A 17,889-nucleotide genomic window follows, 5' to 3' on the forward strand; every position below is an offset into this window, starting at 1 on the left:
GAGGTATAAATAGTAAATAAAACATAGTAAAATTAAATTAAATTATAAATATGCTTTATTTAGTTTGCATAGGTTTTGTATAATTTGAAAGTAGACCCTTTGTGTTAATGTGGGGCTAGCTCTGTCCCCTCTTCACTGCCTCACAAGTCCTGCTTTGTATTAGACCCCATGGTCACGGGTCAGTTGCCTGTGGAAATCTACCCACTCTGCTTGGCACACACTGGAACCCCTAAACAAAAGAGGTGACCAGAATCTTACTCACGAAATGCAGCCCGGACTCCAAAACAAAGAGGAGGTCAGCCTAACCATTTGACTAAGTATGTCTTTATACATGTTGATATACATGTGCAATGAAGCTATGATGTTTTGTGAAAGATCAGGCACAAATACTTTGTAGAAGAAACTCTGAATTAGAAAGCTGGGTTCAATACTTCTCATAACATTCTACGTTCATTGATCACATAAATCTTGTTTTTATATGTTGAGAGAATATTTAATATTTATTTATGTATTTATTTATCTTGTAGCAAAAATAGTAGCTGCATTAGTCTAAATCATTTTTGCTGAGCCTGTTTTTATATTTACATTATGCATAACATAGAATTTTAGACACGCAATAAATGTAGTCAGGCATGCTCCTCTCTGAGGCAATGTCTTAAGAAACATTTTTATATCAAAAGATGTACATTCATAAAATTATAATCCTTTTTCACCCCATTATTCTACAGTATTCAATGGGTCCAGACCGAGCTCATGCACTTGAAAACCTACTAGGATGGCATAGGGGGGTGGAGCTTTGGAAAGTGGTAACATAGTGAGTTTACTACTGCTCAGCCAATCCGTGGCTAGACATAATCGTCTCACCTCGAGCCATTCTCCACAGTTGACCAAAAGGGTGAAATTGTGTTCCTCTGGCCTTTCACACAACCTTACACTCAACACAAACAGACACACACACACACACACACGCGCGCACACACACACACGCACGCACGCACGCACGCACACACACACACACACCAAGGTTATTATATCATATATACTGTTCTTGGGGCTGTTCAAAGGGTTTTCATGCTCTAAAGCAACCCATCTGGGCTGAAAATATCACTTATTCAGACAATACTGCTCTAGACCTGGATTTAAACCTGCAGGCGAAAAATAAAAGGACTACTGCTAATCTCAGAGTCAGAAAATGTGTTTTATAGAGCTCACTATGGTGTAGCAAGTTCATCTTAAATAAACCACTTGTAGTTCTTGACTTGTAGTTCACCTAGCACCATCTACAGTATATGATAGCTAAAAACTAGAGTACCATTTTTAAACCAGCTGAATAAATGGACTCAAAAGGGATTAAATATCCCTTTCATTGGTGTGATAGCTAAATCGTTATGCTTCTTAGTTCTGAATCATTTAATCTGTGAAGTCTAAAGTTTATGTAGGCCTACAGCAAAGGTGCAGAACTCATTCAAGGATTATATTACTTTTATTTGTCATCATTTACCCTCATGTTGTTCCAAACATGTATACAGTATAACTCCTTTCCATTTGTGTCCAGTGGAAGTTAGTAATGGGGGTACAACGTTGTTTGGTTATCAATATTCTAAATTTGGTAAATTCTAAATTCTTAATCTTTGGTAACACTTTATAATAAAGTTGCATTTGTTAACATTACTTAATGCTATAATAACATGAACATGAGGGTGATGAAACAATTTGCATTTTGGGGTGAAAAGAATACAAATTAAAGCTGCGAGCAGCGATGATCGGACCCTCGTGGAAAGTGCCACCACAACCCGATTGCATAAGGAAAACAGCGAATGGTAGGCGATAAAATTAATGCAGGCGAATTATAGTAGGATTTGTTATTTATTTAAATGCGTCACATTCCCTTTTGCCAGCTGGTGGCGCTATCGCTATGAGTGAACACTGACATGGATATGTGTTCAGGCCAGGACTCTTATCAAACATACGAAGTGTGAGGCCGATCAGACATTGTGTGCCTGAGTTATTATATCTTCCTGTTTCGTGGCGAAACATCAAACTTTGTCACTCCACCACGGACTCGCCCCTCAACGAAAAGTCAGGAACTTGCAATGTATCGTCACAAAGGTCTAGGAAGTTATATTATAGAAAGACTTTAATTTATTTACATGTACCAGATTTCCTGTTATTTCTTTAAATGTGTCAAATTCCCTTTTGCCAGCTGGTGGCGCTATTGCTATAAGTGAACACTGACATGGACATGTGTAATCGTAGGCGATAAAATTAATGCAGGCGAATATTAGAGTAGGATTTGTTATTTATTTAAATGTCACATTCCCTTTTGCCAGCTGGTGGCGCTATTGCTATGAGTGAACACTGACTTGGATATGTGTAATGGTAGGCGATAAAATTAATGCAGGTGAATTATGGCAGGATTTGTTATTTATTTAAATGAGTCACATTCCCTTTTGCCAGCTGGTGGCGCTATTGCTATAATTGAATACTGACATGGATATGTGTTCAGGCCACGACTATTATCAAACATGTGAAGTGTGAGGCCAGTCAGACATTGTGTGCCTGAGTTACTATGGCTTCCTGTTTCATGGTAATATCAAACTTTGTCAGGCCTCCAGGAAAATGCCCCTCAATGAAAAGTTAGGTTCTTGCAATGTATCTTCACAAATGTCTGAAGATCATACTGGCTGTACTCTTCAAATGTGATGCTGATCTGTTCAAATCTCTATGAGGAATTAATCACAGTTTAAAACATGTCACTTCCTGTTTCCTGCAGGTGGCGCTATAACTGTATCTTAATATTACCATGTAGATGTCTTCAGGCCAGAACTTTAATCAAATTTGTGAAGTCTGGGTGAAGTCTGGGTTCTGTTGGACATTGTAGGCCTGAGTTACAACAACTTCCTGTTCATGGCGAAACGCCAAACTTTGGCAGGCCGCCAGGGTCACGTTCCCCCATGAAAAGTCAGGATCTCCGCAATTTAGCTTTGCAAAGGCCTCAAGATGAGAATGACATGAAGATGATGTTGATCGGATTAAAACTCTAGGAGGAGTTCATTAAAGTACGACAACTGGAAATTGAAACAAATTACAAAATTGCACAGGAAATCAAAAATCACGGACTTCCTGTTGGGTTTAGAGATATGCTCCAAGAGACTTTTCTTAATGATTCAGGGTGTTCTATGAGCTCACCAAATTTGGTGCATGTACGTTTTGGGTAGTGGCCTGGGCAGTTCTAGGTGGCGCTAGCGAGCCATTTTGCCACGCCTAATTTTGAAACTCCTATCAGACGTAAATTTTCACCAAGTCTGATGCGTGTGCAAGTTATTGTGAGTTTTTGAGCATGTTTAGGCCTTCAAATTAGCGATCACAGAGGGAGAAGAACACAGAAACAATAGGGCTCTGCACTGCGGTGCAAGCCTGCGGCTTGCTCCTCCGTGCTCGGGCCCTAATAAATGACCGTCAAAGGGTCATATATAGATATAGTATATATTTTCTCATGTTACATTAGTCTTATCAAATGAACGATTTTATTTGTTGAGCAAACTGGTTAAAATACAAAAAATAGATGCACAATTAGCATATTGTCATGATTACCACTCAGACAAAGAGGTAACTTTCGACTTCAGGGATATTTATTGACACTTCAGGTTATAAACACAGAGCGAGGAGAATATGTGTTAATACTGTCCTTAATGTTGCAGGAGATCGTGGATGGCAGGCGTGGGAATCCAGGGAGTGCAGGTGAGTATAGGTGCTGGTGCAGACGAAGGTAAATGGTGCATCAGATGACGATAAACCTCTTTGATGGAAAGACGACTTCGGGAACTTGGAGAACTCGAAGACTTGGAGAACTAGAAGGTAATAGCTTCGTTGGTAAGATTGAAGTCTGTAGCTAACGTGTTAGACCAGACAATGAGTGAGACTGAGTGCTCCTTTTGACTGGTGCTTGACGTGTAATGATGAGGTGCAGCTCTGTGTTGTCATGGTTACAGTGCCTGGTGGATCCGTGACACATATGTGCACAATTACTGTAATACAGTTTTCAGTAAGGGATAGAGTACAACAGACAAAAACCTGACAGGGTGATCAAGACCCGAAGCAAAGCGATATACTCACTTTTTAAGGCAAGACATAAAGTTCAAACAGAACAAACATGTAATTTGATTTTGCAAACATGCAAATGAATCTGCGAAAGAGACAACTCTTAAAATGTTAGACTCCCTGATCAGTACAGGAGCTGATTACTGCAAGATGCACCACATTACAGTTTTTTACAATTGCTAGGACACATTTCTCAATACTTCTCAAACAACCACACATGCTATTGTTGACATGTTGATTTTTTTCAGTAATTATCATTGCAGCCCTGGCATTTCAGTATGTCCCCCCATTTTTGTTTAATTCAATTCAATTTTATTTATATAGCGCTTTTCACAATGTGCATCGTTCCAAAGCAGCTTTACAGGAGCAAATAAGAAAAACAGAAAAACACAGAAAGGTAAAACACAGCACAGTGCATGGTGTTTATAGACCAAGCAAGATCATTCTAATAAATAATATCTAATAAATAAATGAATAAATAAATGCAGTCTCCCGGTGAGCAAGCCAACACTGCCTGCTGTTTTACCCTTTTACTGTAAATTTAGTACTATATTCAAAGAAAGAAAATTGCAGCATTTCAGATTCATTCTTTTTATTCTTATTCTATATGAAATACTGAACCATTCTGTCACGGTTGTGGAGGAAGAACCCAATTGCAGGCAGCGGGGATGAAGGGGTTAACACAAACTTTTATTAAATAAAGAAACATAAAACAAAAGACCCACAATGGGGTAACGAAGACAGAACTAAATATAACAACAGAAACAAAAATACTCCCCACGAGGGGGCAAAAACAGCAGGACAAAGTAACAAAAAACTAACACGGCCAAACGTCAAAACACAATGCTGGACCGGATGAGACAAGGAGCACAAGGTACAGGTACACGTACATACACAATCCACGAGCACAGGACAAAGAAACATGAGGGCATTTTAAAGGCAAGACAAACGAGGGATAATGACACAGGGCAGGTGAGAAACATTAGACATGGCAGGGAATCAATACAGGAAACGAGAGGGGCGGGGCCAATGACAAGACACCAGAAAGCACATGAGATGTGAAAACATAAACAACCCATGGCTTTCTCACATAAAACCTAAGGGCTCTGTCCCGATCCTGCCACACAACTAGAAGTTCAGAAACAAGAAGGCAGAACCGTGACACATTCAAACTTCAGAAATAAAAGTTCATAATTTATATAATGCTTCCTGTTTTTAGTGTTTTAGGTCAGTGTGTTATGAATGAAATGTATGTTTTCTAAATGAGAATTGTTGCCAGTGCTAATTTGGAGACATATATGACACGTTTTGTTCGTCTATGAGTTTTGGAGGTGAGATCAACAGTCATGTTGGTAATGCAGACTGTTCAGTATTGAACAATGCTTGTTAGCAGTTGAAAAGAACTGTATAAAGTAGATGGTGTCATTCCTGTTTTGTAAGGAAACTTTACAAAAGAAAGCACTGTATAATGCTACCTGTTGTTAGTGTTTTTAATGCATGTGTTTTATAAGTGATAATGTGTGATTTGGAAGAATGACATAAATGTTTTGGCAGTTTTAGGGCATTTTGTGCCCTTTTTTGGCAAACATTGAAAGTTGGTTAGGAGAACTGTTTGAAGAGTTTTGTAATAATGTCTGTAATAATGTTATGAAATGTTATGTGATTTATTTAGCAATGTTTCTATTCTTGTGGTATTGTTAGTATGTTGAATGCTGAAAATATGTCAGAGCCTTTGTATTTCTCAAGATGCACACCAGTAGCCTAATGTTTTTTTAAGGCATTTTTATAAAAGCAACTTAAATATTCTAATTGTATTCATAGCAGTGATTGAAGCAAAGCCTTGTCTGTGAAACTGGGCCAAAATGTAATTCATTGTGTAATTCATTTATGTTGCTGTACTTTAGATTAAATTCTTAGATGCTTGTGTATATTTAAGATGTTTGTATGTTTAATAATTGTAGAAATAAATAAACTCTGGTCTGATCCATCCTGCAACAAATAAATTATGATTTATTATGATTTATTATTATGATATAACCCAATTAATTATGATTGAGTGCATGGATTATTTGGATTCATTGTGCATAAAGGAACACCAATTGTCAGTACCTTGCTTGAAATAATCATTTACCACATTTCACTACCAATTTTAAAATATTTTATGCAAATTAAAATCACCAGGATAACACACATACTGTGTGCTTACAGTATATATAATTATAAAACACAATAAGGACTAACGCTTTCTCGTGATGCATCAGTTGGTCAACGATTCAAGCCTCAAATGTTTTCAAGTAATCGTCAACCTATAACACACACATAGAACACCAAACTATTGTCTGTTCTGGTTTAACATAACCTGATCATATGTGTGTACTTTCCATACCAAACGCAACTGAAGTGAAGCTCACGTCAGTGTTCTTAGGCGTCATATCAAATTGACAACGCAGTACACAGCGACCCCATGTGGTCACAAGATGAAGTCCCTACACCATTTAATGTAGATGAGAAAATAAGAATTTTTACTTAAAACGTTTCTCTGATCGACACAGAAATGGGCAAGATTATACATTTCAATACTATTTCAGTAATTATAATACATACACGGTTAGCCTTGTTACAATCATAATAAAACAATTAACAGAAAGTCCAGAAAACAACACTTCTGTGGGCTTTCAGTAAATATACTTGAGCTACTCTATTCTATTGAATTATGTCAACGGTCTTTGTGATCATTAAAACAGTGTAAAATCATGGAGAGTCAAATAAAGTATTCTGTTTATTATTTATATTTGTATTATTTGAATTATTATTTAGGCACACTTATTCTGCAGCCTATTGAATCGTTTTTTAACCTACCTATTATCTTTAGCCAGTGTTACGAACTAGGAAGCTAAAAAATACTCATTGGTGAAAATTACTGCCTACTCAAGTTTAAATCTGACTAAATTCTGACCGGAAATGGTAATTTGGTGGCTATGGTAACGCGTCTCCATTCTGTCAACTATAAGTTACGGTACTAAGTCTGAAAGGTAAAACTCCCTTTCAAAATAAAGATGTCGCAAAGATTCGAAATTTGTCATATGCTACAGCTCAGGTTTTATGTTTTCTTTCAGTAACGAGCATGTCTTCAGTGGTGGCGCGCAACTCGAGGACTCTATTTCCAGACATTTACAATCCACAGAAACAAAGAAGAACATCTACGTAAGCTTTAATTATGAACTTTTTAGCAGTACGTTTTACATGTAAAAAACTTTACTTACAGGTCTTGTCCTAAGGTTTGTCCCAGAAAAAAATTCTGACGGAGAAATATCCCGTCTTGTGTGTGTAAGTGTGCGCGCGCGCGCGCGCGTGTGTGTGTGTGCGTGTGTGTGTGTGTGTGTGTGTGTGCGTGTGTGTGTGCGTGTGTGTGCGAGTGTGTGTGTGTGCGTGTGTGTGCGTGTGCTGTAACGTTACACTGTATACCGTTTCTAAATATACTTTTATGTAGGTATGCTATTTATGTATGTAACTGCTTAAAATTACAGTTTTAATAGTTCGCTTACATTTTTTATTTTCCTTTATCTCTTGAGATTCAGGAAGCCATTGCGACAAAACATTTGCACGGGGCTGCTGTGTGCGGGCTTTCACCGCTCGTTTGCGCAGCTGTTTGCACTGCTGCAGCGCTGGGAAGAAGCTGAAGCGCATCCACACAAACTAGAGACGCTGCAGAGCTTCCTCGCCCGCGCTGAAACTGCCGAAAGAGCCGGTAACGCACTTACTGTGTGGATACAGATGACAATTTATTTTAACCATTTAATCTTAGATATAATGTAATGAGATTACAGTAAAAACCCCATATCGACGTGTTTAAAAACAATTTCCCTTCTAGCAAACAATGCAAGTGAATAGTGGCAGGCAGTATATTATGAGGCATTTAGTGTAATGAAATTGCTTACCATGACTTATAAATCCTTTGTCACGATGATATAATTTAAATAAAATAGCATAGGTTTGGTGAGTGATTTTGTGACACTAAATCATGTCAACAAGTAGCCTCCTTGTGGTCTGTAACAAGTTTTTTATCACTCATGTTATATCAGTCTCTGATATGATGCATACCTTCTGTTGTAGGACAATACGGGGAGGTGTATGAAAACCACCTGTGTCTGGCCAGGTTCTTCACTGAATCAGAGGATGAATGGTTGAAGCATCATTTCTTTCAACTGGCCCTGCAATCAGCTCGCAAACTAAAAATCGACTCTGGCAAAAGAGAGGCAGAAGCCAACTTGCACATTGGACAGATTTATTTTGTGAAGGGTAAAAATATATGACATATGTAATGTATTACATTATGTGATCAGTGTTTTTTATGATGGTAATAAAAATTGTCATAAAAAACAATGCAAATATTTTTTTAAATACAATCTTTTTTCTTTAGGTCTTGGGCTTTTTGTCAGTCACTCACCAGAATCCTTGTGTGTGTTTTCCAGGTCAGCTGGAGCTAGCACAAGAACATTATGAGGAGTTTTATCACATGACCTTGGGCCGCGAGTGGCAGGACACCAGTGGGCGCTCGCATCACGAATGCTCGTGTGAAGAGCTGGGGAGGGTGTACACACTGCTGGCAGAGAGGCTGCTTCAGAAACAAGACTGTGAGCTTTCAATCAAGATGCTCACCAAAGCCTACGAGATGGCTAAAGAATGTATGCATTCCAACACCAGGGTAGTTCATAACAACTGTGATTTAAAATAAGTGCAATTTTAGGTGACTTGTTTTGGTGATGCGATGTGGGTGTGTCAAATGAAAACTCTGAAATGTAACTAAAGGTTAACTGTATGCCATACAAATATTTATTCTATATGATAGAGAGATATGAAAATGTAAAACTGTGTCATAAATTATGATTGTTGCCTTGATAATGCTTCATCTCACAGATAATATGCATGGTGCTTTATGCACTGCTGAAATATTCATATGAAAACACTTAATTTGTTCATGTTCATTTTTAGCTATTCCTTGTAAAAGAGCACAAGGTCTTATTTTGAACTGACACTCCACTCTATTATATGATCAGATTTAAAAAAACTAAGGCCAACAGTGTCAGCTAATAACACACAGCAGGAGAAACACTAGCCACTACTAATACAGCTACTTGGCAGCCACAAGTGATACAACCACCACCAGTGTGAACAAGGTTTTACACTTGCTTTAAAGGTCCAGTGTGTAATTTTTTGGAGGATCTATTGACAGAAATGCAATGTAATATACATAACTATGTGTTCAGCGGTGTATAAAGGCCTTACATAATGAACCCTGTTATATTTTGTTGAATTTGCAGTCATTGGGTGGCTCGCCAATGTACAAGAATGCTTCTAGAAAGCAGGACCAAGTGCTTGTGGGGAAAGAGTTTATTGAATGTGGTAGTGTAGCATTGTTCTTCTGTTGCGATGTACTCGTGCCAACCTTCTACATTCTTAACCATAGCTTAACCCAAGGTACTTGTCTGTGTGAGAAAACCTTTATACCTGGTAACACGTGACACAAACAATACAGTAACACCCCATGGGAAAGTCACCTGATGATGACCTGATAGGGCCTCCCCTATGGAGACTCTGTAGTACTTTGTTCTCTGCTTACCTAGGTTCTATTTATTTTGGCCATGTGGGTAATCAATAATACAGTTGATTGCATCAGAAATATACTCACAATACTCTAAAAAGTGTTAAAGTCAATTCAAAATACACAATCTTTCAAGCATTATGTTTTTCTTGCATGAAATGTTGTTTCCATGTCGCCATGTTGATTCTACAGAATGTGTTTTGTAAATATATCTCATTCGCGAAAGAAGTGAAAACGTGATGACTTCTTAGTCCTCAGCCTCTGTAGTGCTCACCACTAGATGCCGCTAAACATTACACAATGGTCCTTTAATTCATGAGGTTTTTCTTATAGCAGGAGATTCAGGGCCAAAAGGAAAGGCGGCTTATAGACTGGGCCTTGCATATCAAAGTATAGGAGACCATACAACAGCTAAACAGGTCAGTTCAGAACACAGAAATGTATACAATCTGCAATTAGTCTTGGAATAGCTTACACAGATTAGATTTGTGTTGCATTCTGTGTCAGTTTCTCGGTGTGTATAAGGACATCTCCACAGCACGTGAAGATATGGATAACCTGGGAAGAGCATATGGAGCTATTGCCAAATCTCTGGAGAGGCAAGTGCACACACAATACACACATACTGAAGCTTTTCATGCAGTCATTCCCACAAAACTGAACTGAACTGTAATATCTGCACATACTGAAGGTTTGAAATGCCAGGGAACAACAAATTGCATAAACTAGACTCTTGATGGCACTATACAATAAATAAAAAAATGTGTTTGGTCATTAACACATCGTAAAAACAAGAGTTTATGAATTGTAATCTCCTATGTCCCATTTGTAAAAATCCTACTTTTGAAAATTAGACTTAAAAAGTCTTGTTGTTAATCATTATCTAACTAGTTGATCCGTAAAATCAATATTTATACTCCTGGCCAGTTGTTTTGTGACCTATTTTACTTACAATGCAGTAATAAACAACAACACTGTAAAAAAAGATTCTGTAAAAAAAACAAAGTACTGGCAGAAAATTACAAGTACATTTTCTTTTCTTTTACGGATATTTCCGTTAGTGCTAAAATGCAATTTAATGCAGTGCCAAATGTAAAATACAGGTAAAACAACTGTAAAAATGAATACAGGAAATTCCTTCATATTAATACAGTATATCGTGCCCTATTTTTATGGATTTATTTAGAGTGAATGTATCACAAAATATATAATACTCTAAAATCGACTGAACGTAGGAACCCTTTTTTTCTGTTATTCCACTTTATGAAGTTGGTTGTGAGAATGCCCAAAGTGAGCAGGGCTTTAATCTAGGCAAAAGGTGATTACTTAGAGATAACTAAATAACAAATAATAAGATCGTTTGCTTTTTTGAAAATTCACATGCTATTTTATTTACACTGCAAATAGGTTTTTATAGTTTAGTTGTTTCAATGTAATGTTTGTGTCATCAAAAAAATATTCAATTTAAACTCCAAACCCATTTTTACAGTGTAGTAATTTTATTGACTTCACTTTTCTTGTAAAATGTGCTTGTAACAACAAAAATGATTTTGTAAGTATGGTTTTAGCTAATACCATTAAAATGAAAGAATGTTTATAGATGTTTTGTATAACTTGATGTCTGGATGTTTCTGCTTGGAGTCATGATTATATCTATACATCTATGAATGATATACAGTAAGACGCCTTAATGTGTGTTACAGTTCGGGCAAGCAAACGGAAGCAGTTCAATATTTGGAAAAGTTTGCTGAGATTTCTATGAGCAACAAACAGGACAGAAATCTTGAGAAAGCCTACACATATCTCGGATCAATCCTCAACTCTAGAGTAAGAGAGTAAAAGAAGAGTAAAAGTGGTTTGACAGTTGTATCATACAGAGAATTGTGCTGGAAATTTTTTGAAGTCTGCAAACAGATTATACTGAAGATTAAATCATAGACTCTGTTTCAAAACCTAGAGCTGTCTATGCGGCAGCATTTTTAGGGGAAATTCATTATGCCTGCAATCACATGGATTCTCTGAGTTCTGATTTTTTAGCCAATCAGCTGTGCTGTGAATATTATGTGACTAATCTCTGACAGAAAACTCACATCCAGACAGTACTGATTGGGTAATGACACACACAAAAAAATGACAGCAGAAAGAAAAATAATCTACAATAAAAAATATATTAATTTGCATCTAAGTATGTAATCAGAATACATGGCTACTTTTGAGTAGCCAGTCAGTGGGGAGATATTTTTGCATATATATGCATTGGTTAGATTAGGATGCTGCCTTAGAAGACAGCTAATGTACTGGCACTGGACAGCAATGCAGCACATTCGGATTTTGGAACAGAGCCATTGTGAATTTTACTGTTTGCACACGAGAGATTTGTTTATTCAAAGTGAATTATAATGCATTACAGCAAGTGTGTGTCTGTTTTATGTGTACAGGTGCAGTATGATGAATCGTATGTATATTTTAAGCATGCATATGAGATTGCATGTAATATGGCATCAGTGTCCAGGCTGCAGAAAGCCCAGGTGCGTGTCGGCACCTCCCATGCACTCAGCATGTTGCAGGCATATTATAAACACATAGAGATCTCCAGACGGCACAGCATCCAGAAAATCATCATGTGGAAGGAAAAAAGACAGGACAACTTTATTGAAGCCATGTGAGTAGATGCTCAGCTGAAGAATTCAGGTCATAAAGTTTTAGAGTTCTAAATAAACTTTTTGTAACAAGCGTGCAGGTAACAATGAATGCTGCCATATCTAAGATAATGCAAACACAAACACTCTTTTTCTTTATAGAGAGCAAATGAAGAAATGAACAGTGCACAAAAAACAAGGACTGGTCGAAAAGACTGAATAAAGTCTTCAAACATATTCTCAATGCTGAATGTCTGTGATTCTTTCTGATGAAAATGTCATGGATTCTAAAGAACTTTGAAGGGGAAAAAGTCCATATGAATTCTGTTTTATATTCCAAGTTTGTCTGTTTTTGGTTTGTGTGCTATATTTGATACTTAATAAGTTAATTTAAACTGATGCTATTAAAGAAGTAGTGCACCTTCAAAATGAAAATCACTGTATGTAATCGTTTACTCACCCTCTTGTCATTTCAAACATGTATGACTTTCTTCTGTGGAACACAAAAGTTTTGAAGAATGTTGTTAACAGTTAACAATTCACTTGCATTGGTTACAATAGAAGTGAATGGGGGACTGTGCTGTTCTGTTACCAACATCTTTCATAATATCTTCATTTGTGTTTTGCAGAAGAAAGAAAGTCATACAGGTTTAAAAATGACAATAGGGCATGTAAATGATGACAGAATTTCCATTTTAAAGGCGAACTACTCTTCTACATCTGAAGCTATTCCAAAAGCAAATCTTTAAAAGCAGACTTAAAGGGATAGTTCACCCAAATTGAAAATTATGTCATGAATTAATCCTCAAACCTGTATAAATATCTTTGTTCTGTAGAACACAAAGAAAGATATTTGGATGAATGTTAGCAACTGAGATTTCTGAGGCACCATTGACTACCATAGTAGAAAAAAACTAGTGTATATATTTTTTGTTCTGTTAAACACAAAAGAAAATATTTTGAAGACTTCTGCTAATCAAACCGTTCTAGGGCACCTTACCATATTTTGACTACGCCAGAAATCTCAGTTTCTAACATTCTTGTAAATATCTTTCTTTGTCTTCTACAGAACTCGGGCACGAACTCGGTTCTCGGGTGTGGGAGACAGTCACTCTGTCCACTGAGCCACAAGGGGACATCAGAACACAGAAAATGAAGCAGATACAGCGCACAGTAACTGCGGTTGACTCTCAAAGTGTGGATTATATAAACACTGTGAGAGTTAATTTGACCCTTTTTAACACTGGCGATGTTGCTGTGTACTTGAGACGATGTTTTTTCAGAGAAAAGGAACCAGCAAGCTCCAGGCAAAAATAGTCAAGGGTAATTCCAAAAGGTAAAAAAAGGTAAATCCACAAGGTAAGTATGTACAACAAAAAGCCTCGAAAAATAATCCAGCAATAAATGCTAACCCCAAAACAGAGCTCCAAAAAAGAGAGAATCCAGCAGGAGCAATAAAAATGTCCAAAGCTTCCCTTAGACTGGGTGCTAACGGTCATACTTAGAGAGAAGAAACTAAGGGTTTAAATACATACAGGGAGAACGAGGCACAGGTGCAAACAATAACAGAAAACAAGGGATGAAACAAAAAAGGCACAATGGGGGCCTCTAGTGGCCAAAAACCGGAAACAACCAGCCAAATGCTGACAGAATCCCCCCTCTAGGAACGGCTCCTGACGTTCCTATCAGCTTTCTCGGGATGGAGGGCTCTGAACTGTCGAATGAGGTCAGGGTCAAGTATGTCCTTGGCAAGAACACAGGAGCGCTCCTCGGGACCGTAGCCTTCCCAGTCCACCAGATACTGCCAGGACCGCTGCACCCGGAGGGAGTCCAGTATCCGGCGGACGGTATAAGCAGGCTGGCCCCCGATGACATGAGGCGGAGGTCAGCCTGCCGGAACAAGGGGAGAAAACAACAAATTTTAATAAAGACACGTGAAACGTTAATTTTAAGGGATCTGGGTAAGTGTAAACAGTAGGTAACTGGATTAACTCTCCTGGCAACTTTAAAGGGGCCGATGTATCTCTGGGACAGCTTGCGGGACTCCACCCGTAGAGGTAAGTTCTTCGTGGAGAGCCAGACCCTCTGGCCAGGGCGCAAGGTGGGACCAGGACGACGACATCTGTTGGCTTGTCATTGGTACTGTAGCAAGGAGCGTAGAAGACTGAGGTGGACCTTCTTCCACATAAGCCGGTATAGTCTGACAAACCTCCGAGCTGAAGGCACTCCGACTTCGGCTTCCTGGTCAGGGAACACGGGAGGGGCATAGCCAAACTGACACACGTGTGGGGACATACCAATGGTATATAGACAATGAAAGACGACCATGTGGAGGGGTTGTTGGAGGGCGGTTTCCAGCTCCTGGTTCATCCTATCGGTTTGGCCGTTGGACTCTGGATGGTACCCTGAAGATAGGCTGGCAGTAGTCCCTATAAGCTGGCAGAAGGCCTTCCAAAACCTAGAGGCAAACTGGGGGCCCCGGTCAGAAACCATATCCTGGGGAAAGACTCGGAACATGTGGTTAACTACCAGTTCGGCCGTTTCCTTTGCAGAGGGTAACTTAGGCAAGGGGATGACTCTGGCTGCCTTGGAAAACCTGTCGACGACGACTAGGATGACCGTGTTGCCCTGGGACGGGGGAAGACCCGTAATGAAGTCCAGCGAGATATGGGACCAGGGCTGACAGGGAATGGGTAGGGGGTGGAGGAGACCTTGAGGGTGGTGGTGAGAAGGTTTGCCCTGGCTGCAGACGGGACAGGTCTTGACGAAGGTGCCAACATCCTCTTTGATGGTGGGCCACCAGAACCTTCGCTGGACGAACTCCAAGGTGCGACCAGCGCCCGGGTGACACGTGAGATGAGAGAAGAGCCCCCACTGAAGAACCTGGGACCGCGCTGCCTTGGGGACAAACAGCCGATTAGTAGGACCCCCACTCAACCCCGGTTCGGTAGCCTGGGCCCATCTCACAGTGTCCTCGACTTGCCACGAGATCGGGGCCACGGTCTTACTGTGAGGATGGGCATGTCCATATCCTCTCAAATGGTGGGGGTGTATACTCGGGACAAGGCATCCGATTTGAGGTTCTTCGACCCGGGCCGATAGGTGAGGACAAATTGGAATTGGCTGAAGAAAAGGGACCACCGAGCTTGTCTGGAGTTCAACTGCTTCGCCCACTGGATGTACTCCAGATTTTTGTGGTCCGTGAGCATGTGGAACGGTTGAGAAGCCCCCTCGAGCCAGTGTCTCCACTCTTCCAAAGCCAGCTTGACCGCGAGGAGTTCACGATCACCCACATCGTAATTCCTCTCGCCCAAGGTGAGAAGGCACAAGGGTGGAGCTTCTTGTCCTCACCTCTCGGAGACAGAACAGCTCCAGCACCCACCTCCGAGGCATCTACTTCCACCACGAAAGGTTTGTCCGCCGCAGGAAGTGTCAGGATGGGAGCAGAGAGGATGCGTTGCTTGATCTTCTGGAAAGCCGCCTCAGCCTCTATGCCCCACAGATCCTTGCGTTGCCACCCTTGGTTAAGTCCAAGAGAGGGGCTGCCACCGAGCTGAAGTTCTTGATGAACTTGCGATAGAAGTTTGTGAACCCTAGGAAACGTTGAACTTCTTTGAGAGATGTAGGAGTGGGCAAATTCGCTACCACCTCCACCTTCTTGGGATCCATTTGGATGCAGCCGGGTTCCACTACGAATCCCAGGAACTGCACTCGGGTGGAATGGAACTCACACTTCTCCGGCTTCACGTACAAGTGGCTGTCCAGGAGACGTTTAAGCACTTTTCTGACGTGTTTCGTGTGTTCTTGAAGAGAGCTTGAAAGATGAGGATGTCATCCAAATAAACGAACATGAAGAGGTTGAGCATATCCCTCAGCACGTCTTTGATGAGCGCTTGGAATACAGCTGGGGCATTGGTGAGGCCGAAGGGCATCACACGGTATTCGTAGTGGCCAGTGGGTGTGTTGAAAGCAGCCTTCCACTCGTCACCGTGCCTGATTCGCACGAGGTGGTACAAGGTCCGTAGGTCAAGCTTGGTGAAAAAGGCCGCTCCCTGTAGCAGCTCAAATGCTGTGGCCATAAGGGGTAGCGGTTACAGACCGTGATGGCGTTGAGTCCCCAGTAATCGATACACGGGCGTAATCCGCCATCCTTCTTGGCCACGAAGAAAAACCCCGCCCCTGCCAGTGAGGTGAAAGGACAAATGAGGCCTGCTGCCAGTGCGTCCTTGATGTAGGCATCCATAGCAGCACGTTCAGGGGGAGATAGGGAGAAGATCCGACCCCTGGGAGGGCAGGTACCCGAAAGCAGTTCGATGGAACAATTGTAAGGTCTATGGGGTGGTAGCGTGGTGGCCCTCTATTTGCTAAATGCCAGCTTGAGGTCGTGGTAGCACTCGGGAACTCAGGACAGGTCGATGGATTCTAGAGTCTCGGGAGGGGGATTTGGGAGACTCGAAAAGACACAGGTGGCTTGACATGTAGGGCTCCCCTGCATGTCCAGACCCCACGCACCAGTCAATGTGAGGGTTGTGAATATGTAGCCAGGGGTAGCCTGGGGTAGAGGGAACTCCGAACACGGGATGAGATGAAAGTTCATCATTTCCTGATGCTGGGAAATTAAAAGTCGCTAGGGGGTTGTGGCACGGGTGACTGGGCCAGGTCTCAGTGGGCTCCCATCCTGTGTAGTGACCCTCACGGGGTCAGCGAGACGTTCGGAGGGGACGCCATTCTCCTTCGCCCAGGTGCAGTCCATGACGTTTCCTGCGGCTCCCGAGTCTACCTAAGCTCGAAGGGATAGTTCGTGGTTGTCCCAGGAAAGGGTGACTGGGAGGAGCAGACGGGAGTTGGACAGCTGGGAGGAGGTTATGTTTCCCATTACAGTTCCCCCCGGCCTGCACAGGACTGTGCGTTTCCCTGTAGCCCGGGACACGCGGAGCGGAAATGGCCCAGTTTGCCACAGTACAGACAGCAACGCTCCCTCATCTGGCGGTCTCTTTCAGCCTGGGAGACGCGCCCGATCTGCATGGGTTCTGGTGGGGCCAGCGGGGACAAAGGTGGGGACTCAGAACTGGGACTGGTAGGAGTTGGGGCGAAAAGTCTGCGGTTGAGTCCTCTCTCTCTCAGTCGGTGGTCTATACGCGAGGCCAACCTGTTAAGGGACTCAAGGTTCAAGCGAGTGGATCCCGAGTGGCCAGCTCGTCTAGTGGATGGCATCGGAGAGCCCCTTCATCGGAGAGCGCCTCGTCGTTCCAGCCACTTGCTGCTGCCACCATGCGGAACTGGATGGCGTAGTCCGTCACGTTGTGCCGGTCTTGTCGGATAGTCAGGAGCTGTTTGGATGAATCAGGACCCTTGGAACACTTGCTTGAATTCCTCAGAAAAAGCAGAGTAACTGGCACAGCAGGGGCTTTTAGCATCCCACACAGCGGTGGCCCAGGCCTGACAGCAGGGTGATGATGAATGCAATTTTTGATAGATCGTATGGAGGAATTTCATGATATGTCTTTATGTTTTTGATCTGTCTTTATGTTTTTGATCATTATTCAC

General features: G+C 41.1%; 1 protein-coding gene across 1 annotated transcript; it reads left to right on the forward strand.

The window, feature by feature from the left end:
- The first annotated feature begins 3,502 nt into the window (after nucleotides 1–3,502).
- ttc29 (tetratricopeptide repeat domain 29) lies at nucleotides 3,503–13,466 on the forward strand. The gene is made up of 9 exons (XM_057339788.1): nucleotides 3,503–7,305; nucleotides 7,680–7,849; nucleotides 8,215–8,400; nucleotides 8,574–8,786; nucleotides 10,037–10,122; nucleotides 10,211–10,302; nucleotides 11,407–11,530; nucleotides 12,142–12,365; nucleotides 13,412–13,466. The coding sequence occupies exons 1-9, from the start codon at nucleotides 7,226–7,228 to the stop codon at nucleotides 13,464–13,466; spliced, it is 1,230 nt and encodes a 409-aa protein (XP_057195771.1). The 5' UTR covers nucleotides 3,503–7,225.
- Nucleotides 13,467–17,889: the final 4,423 nt, after the last annotated feature.

The sequence above is a fragment of the Triplophysa rosa genome, linkage group LG8 (genome assembly GCF_024868665.1).
Source record: "Triplophysa rosa linkage group LG8, Trosa_1v2, whole genome shotgun sequence".
Classification (NCBI taxonomy): Eukaryota; Metazoa; Chordata; class Actinopteri; order Cypriniformes; family Nemacheilidae; genus Triplophysa; species Triplophysa rosa.

What these genes read in the sequence shown, in the direction of transcription:
- ttc29 (XM_057339788.1), top strand. Translation starts at nt 7,226, where the DNA reads ATGTCTTCAGTGGTGGCGCGCAACTCGAGGACTCTATTTCCAGACATT. An exon ending in TGAAACTGCCGAAAGAGCCG is followed by an intron (nt 7,850 to 8,214) that starts GTAACGCACTTA and finishes CTTCTGTTGTAG; the next exon opens with GACAATACGGGGAGGTGTAT. An exon ending in GATCAATCCTCAACTCTAGA is followed by an intron (nt 11,531 to 12,141) that starts GTAAGAGAGTAA and finishes TTATGTGTACAG; the next exon opens with GTGCAGTATGATGAATCGTA.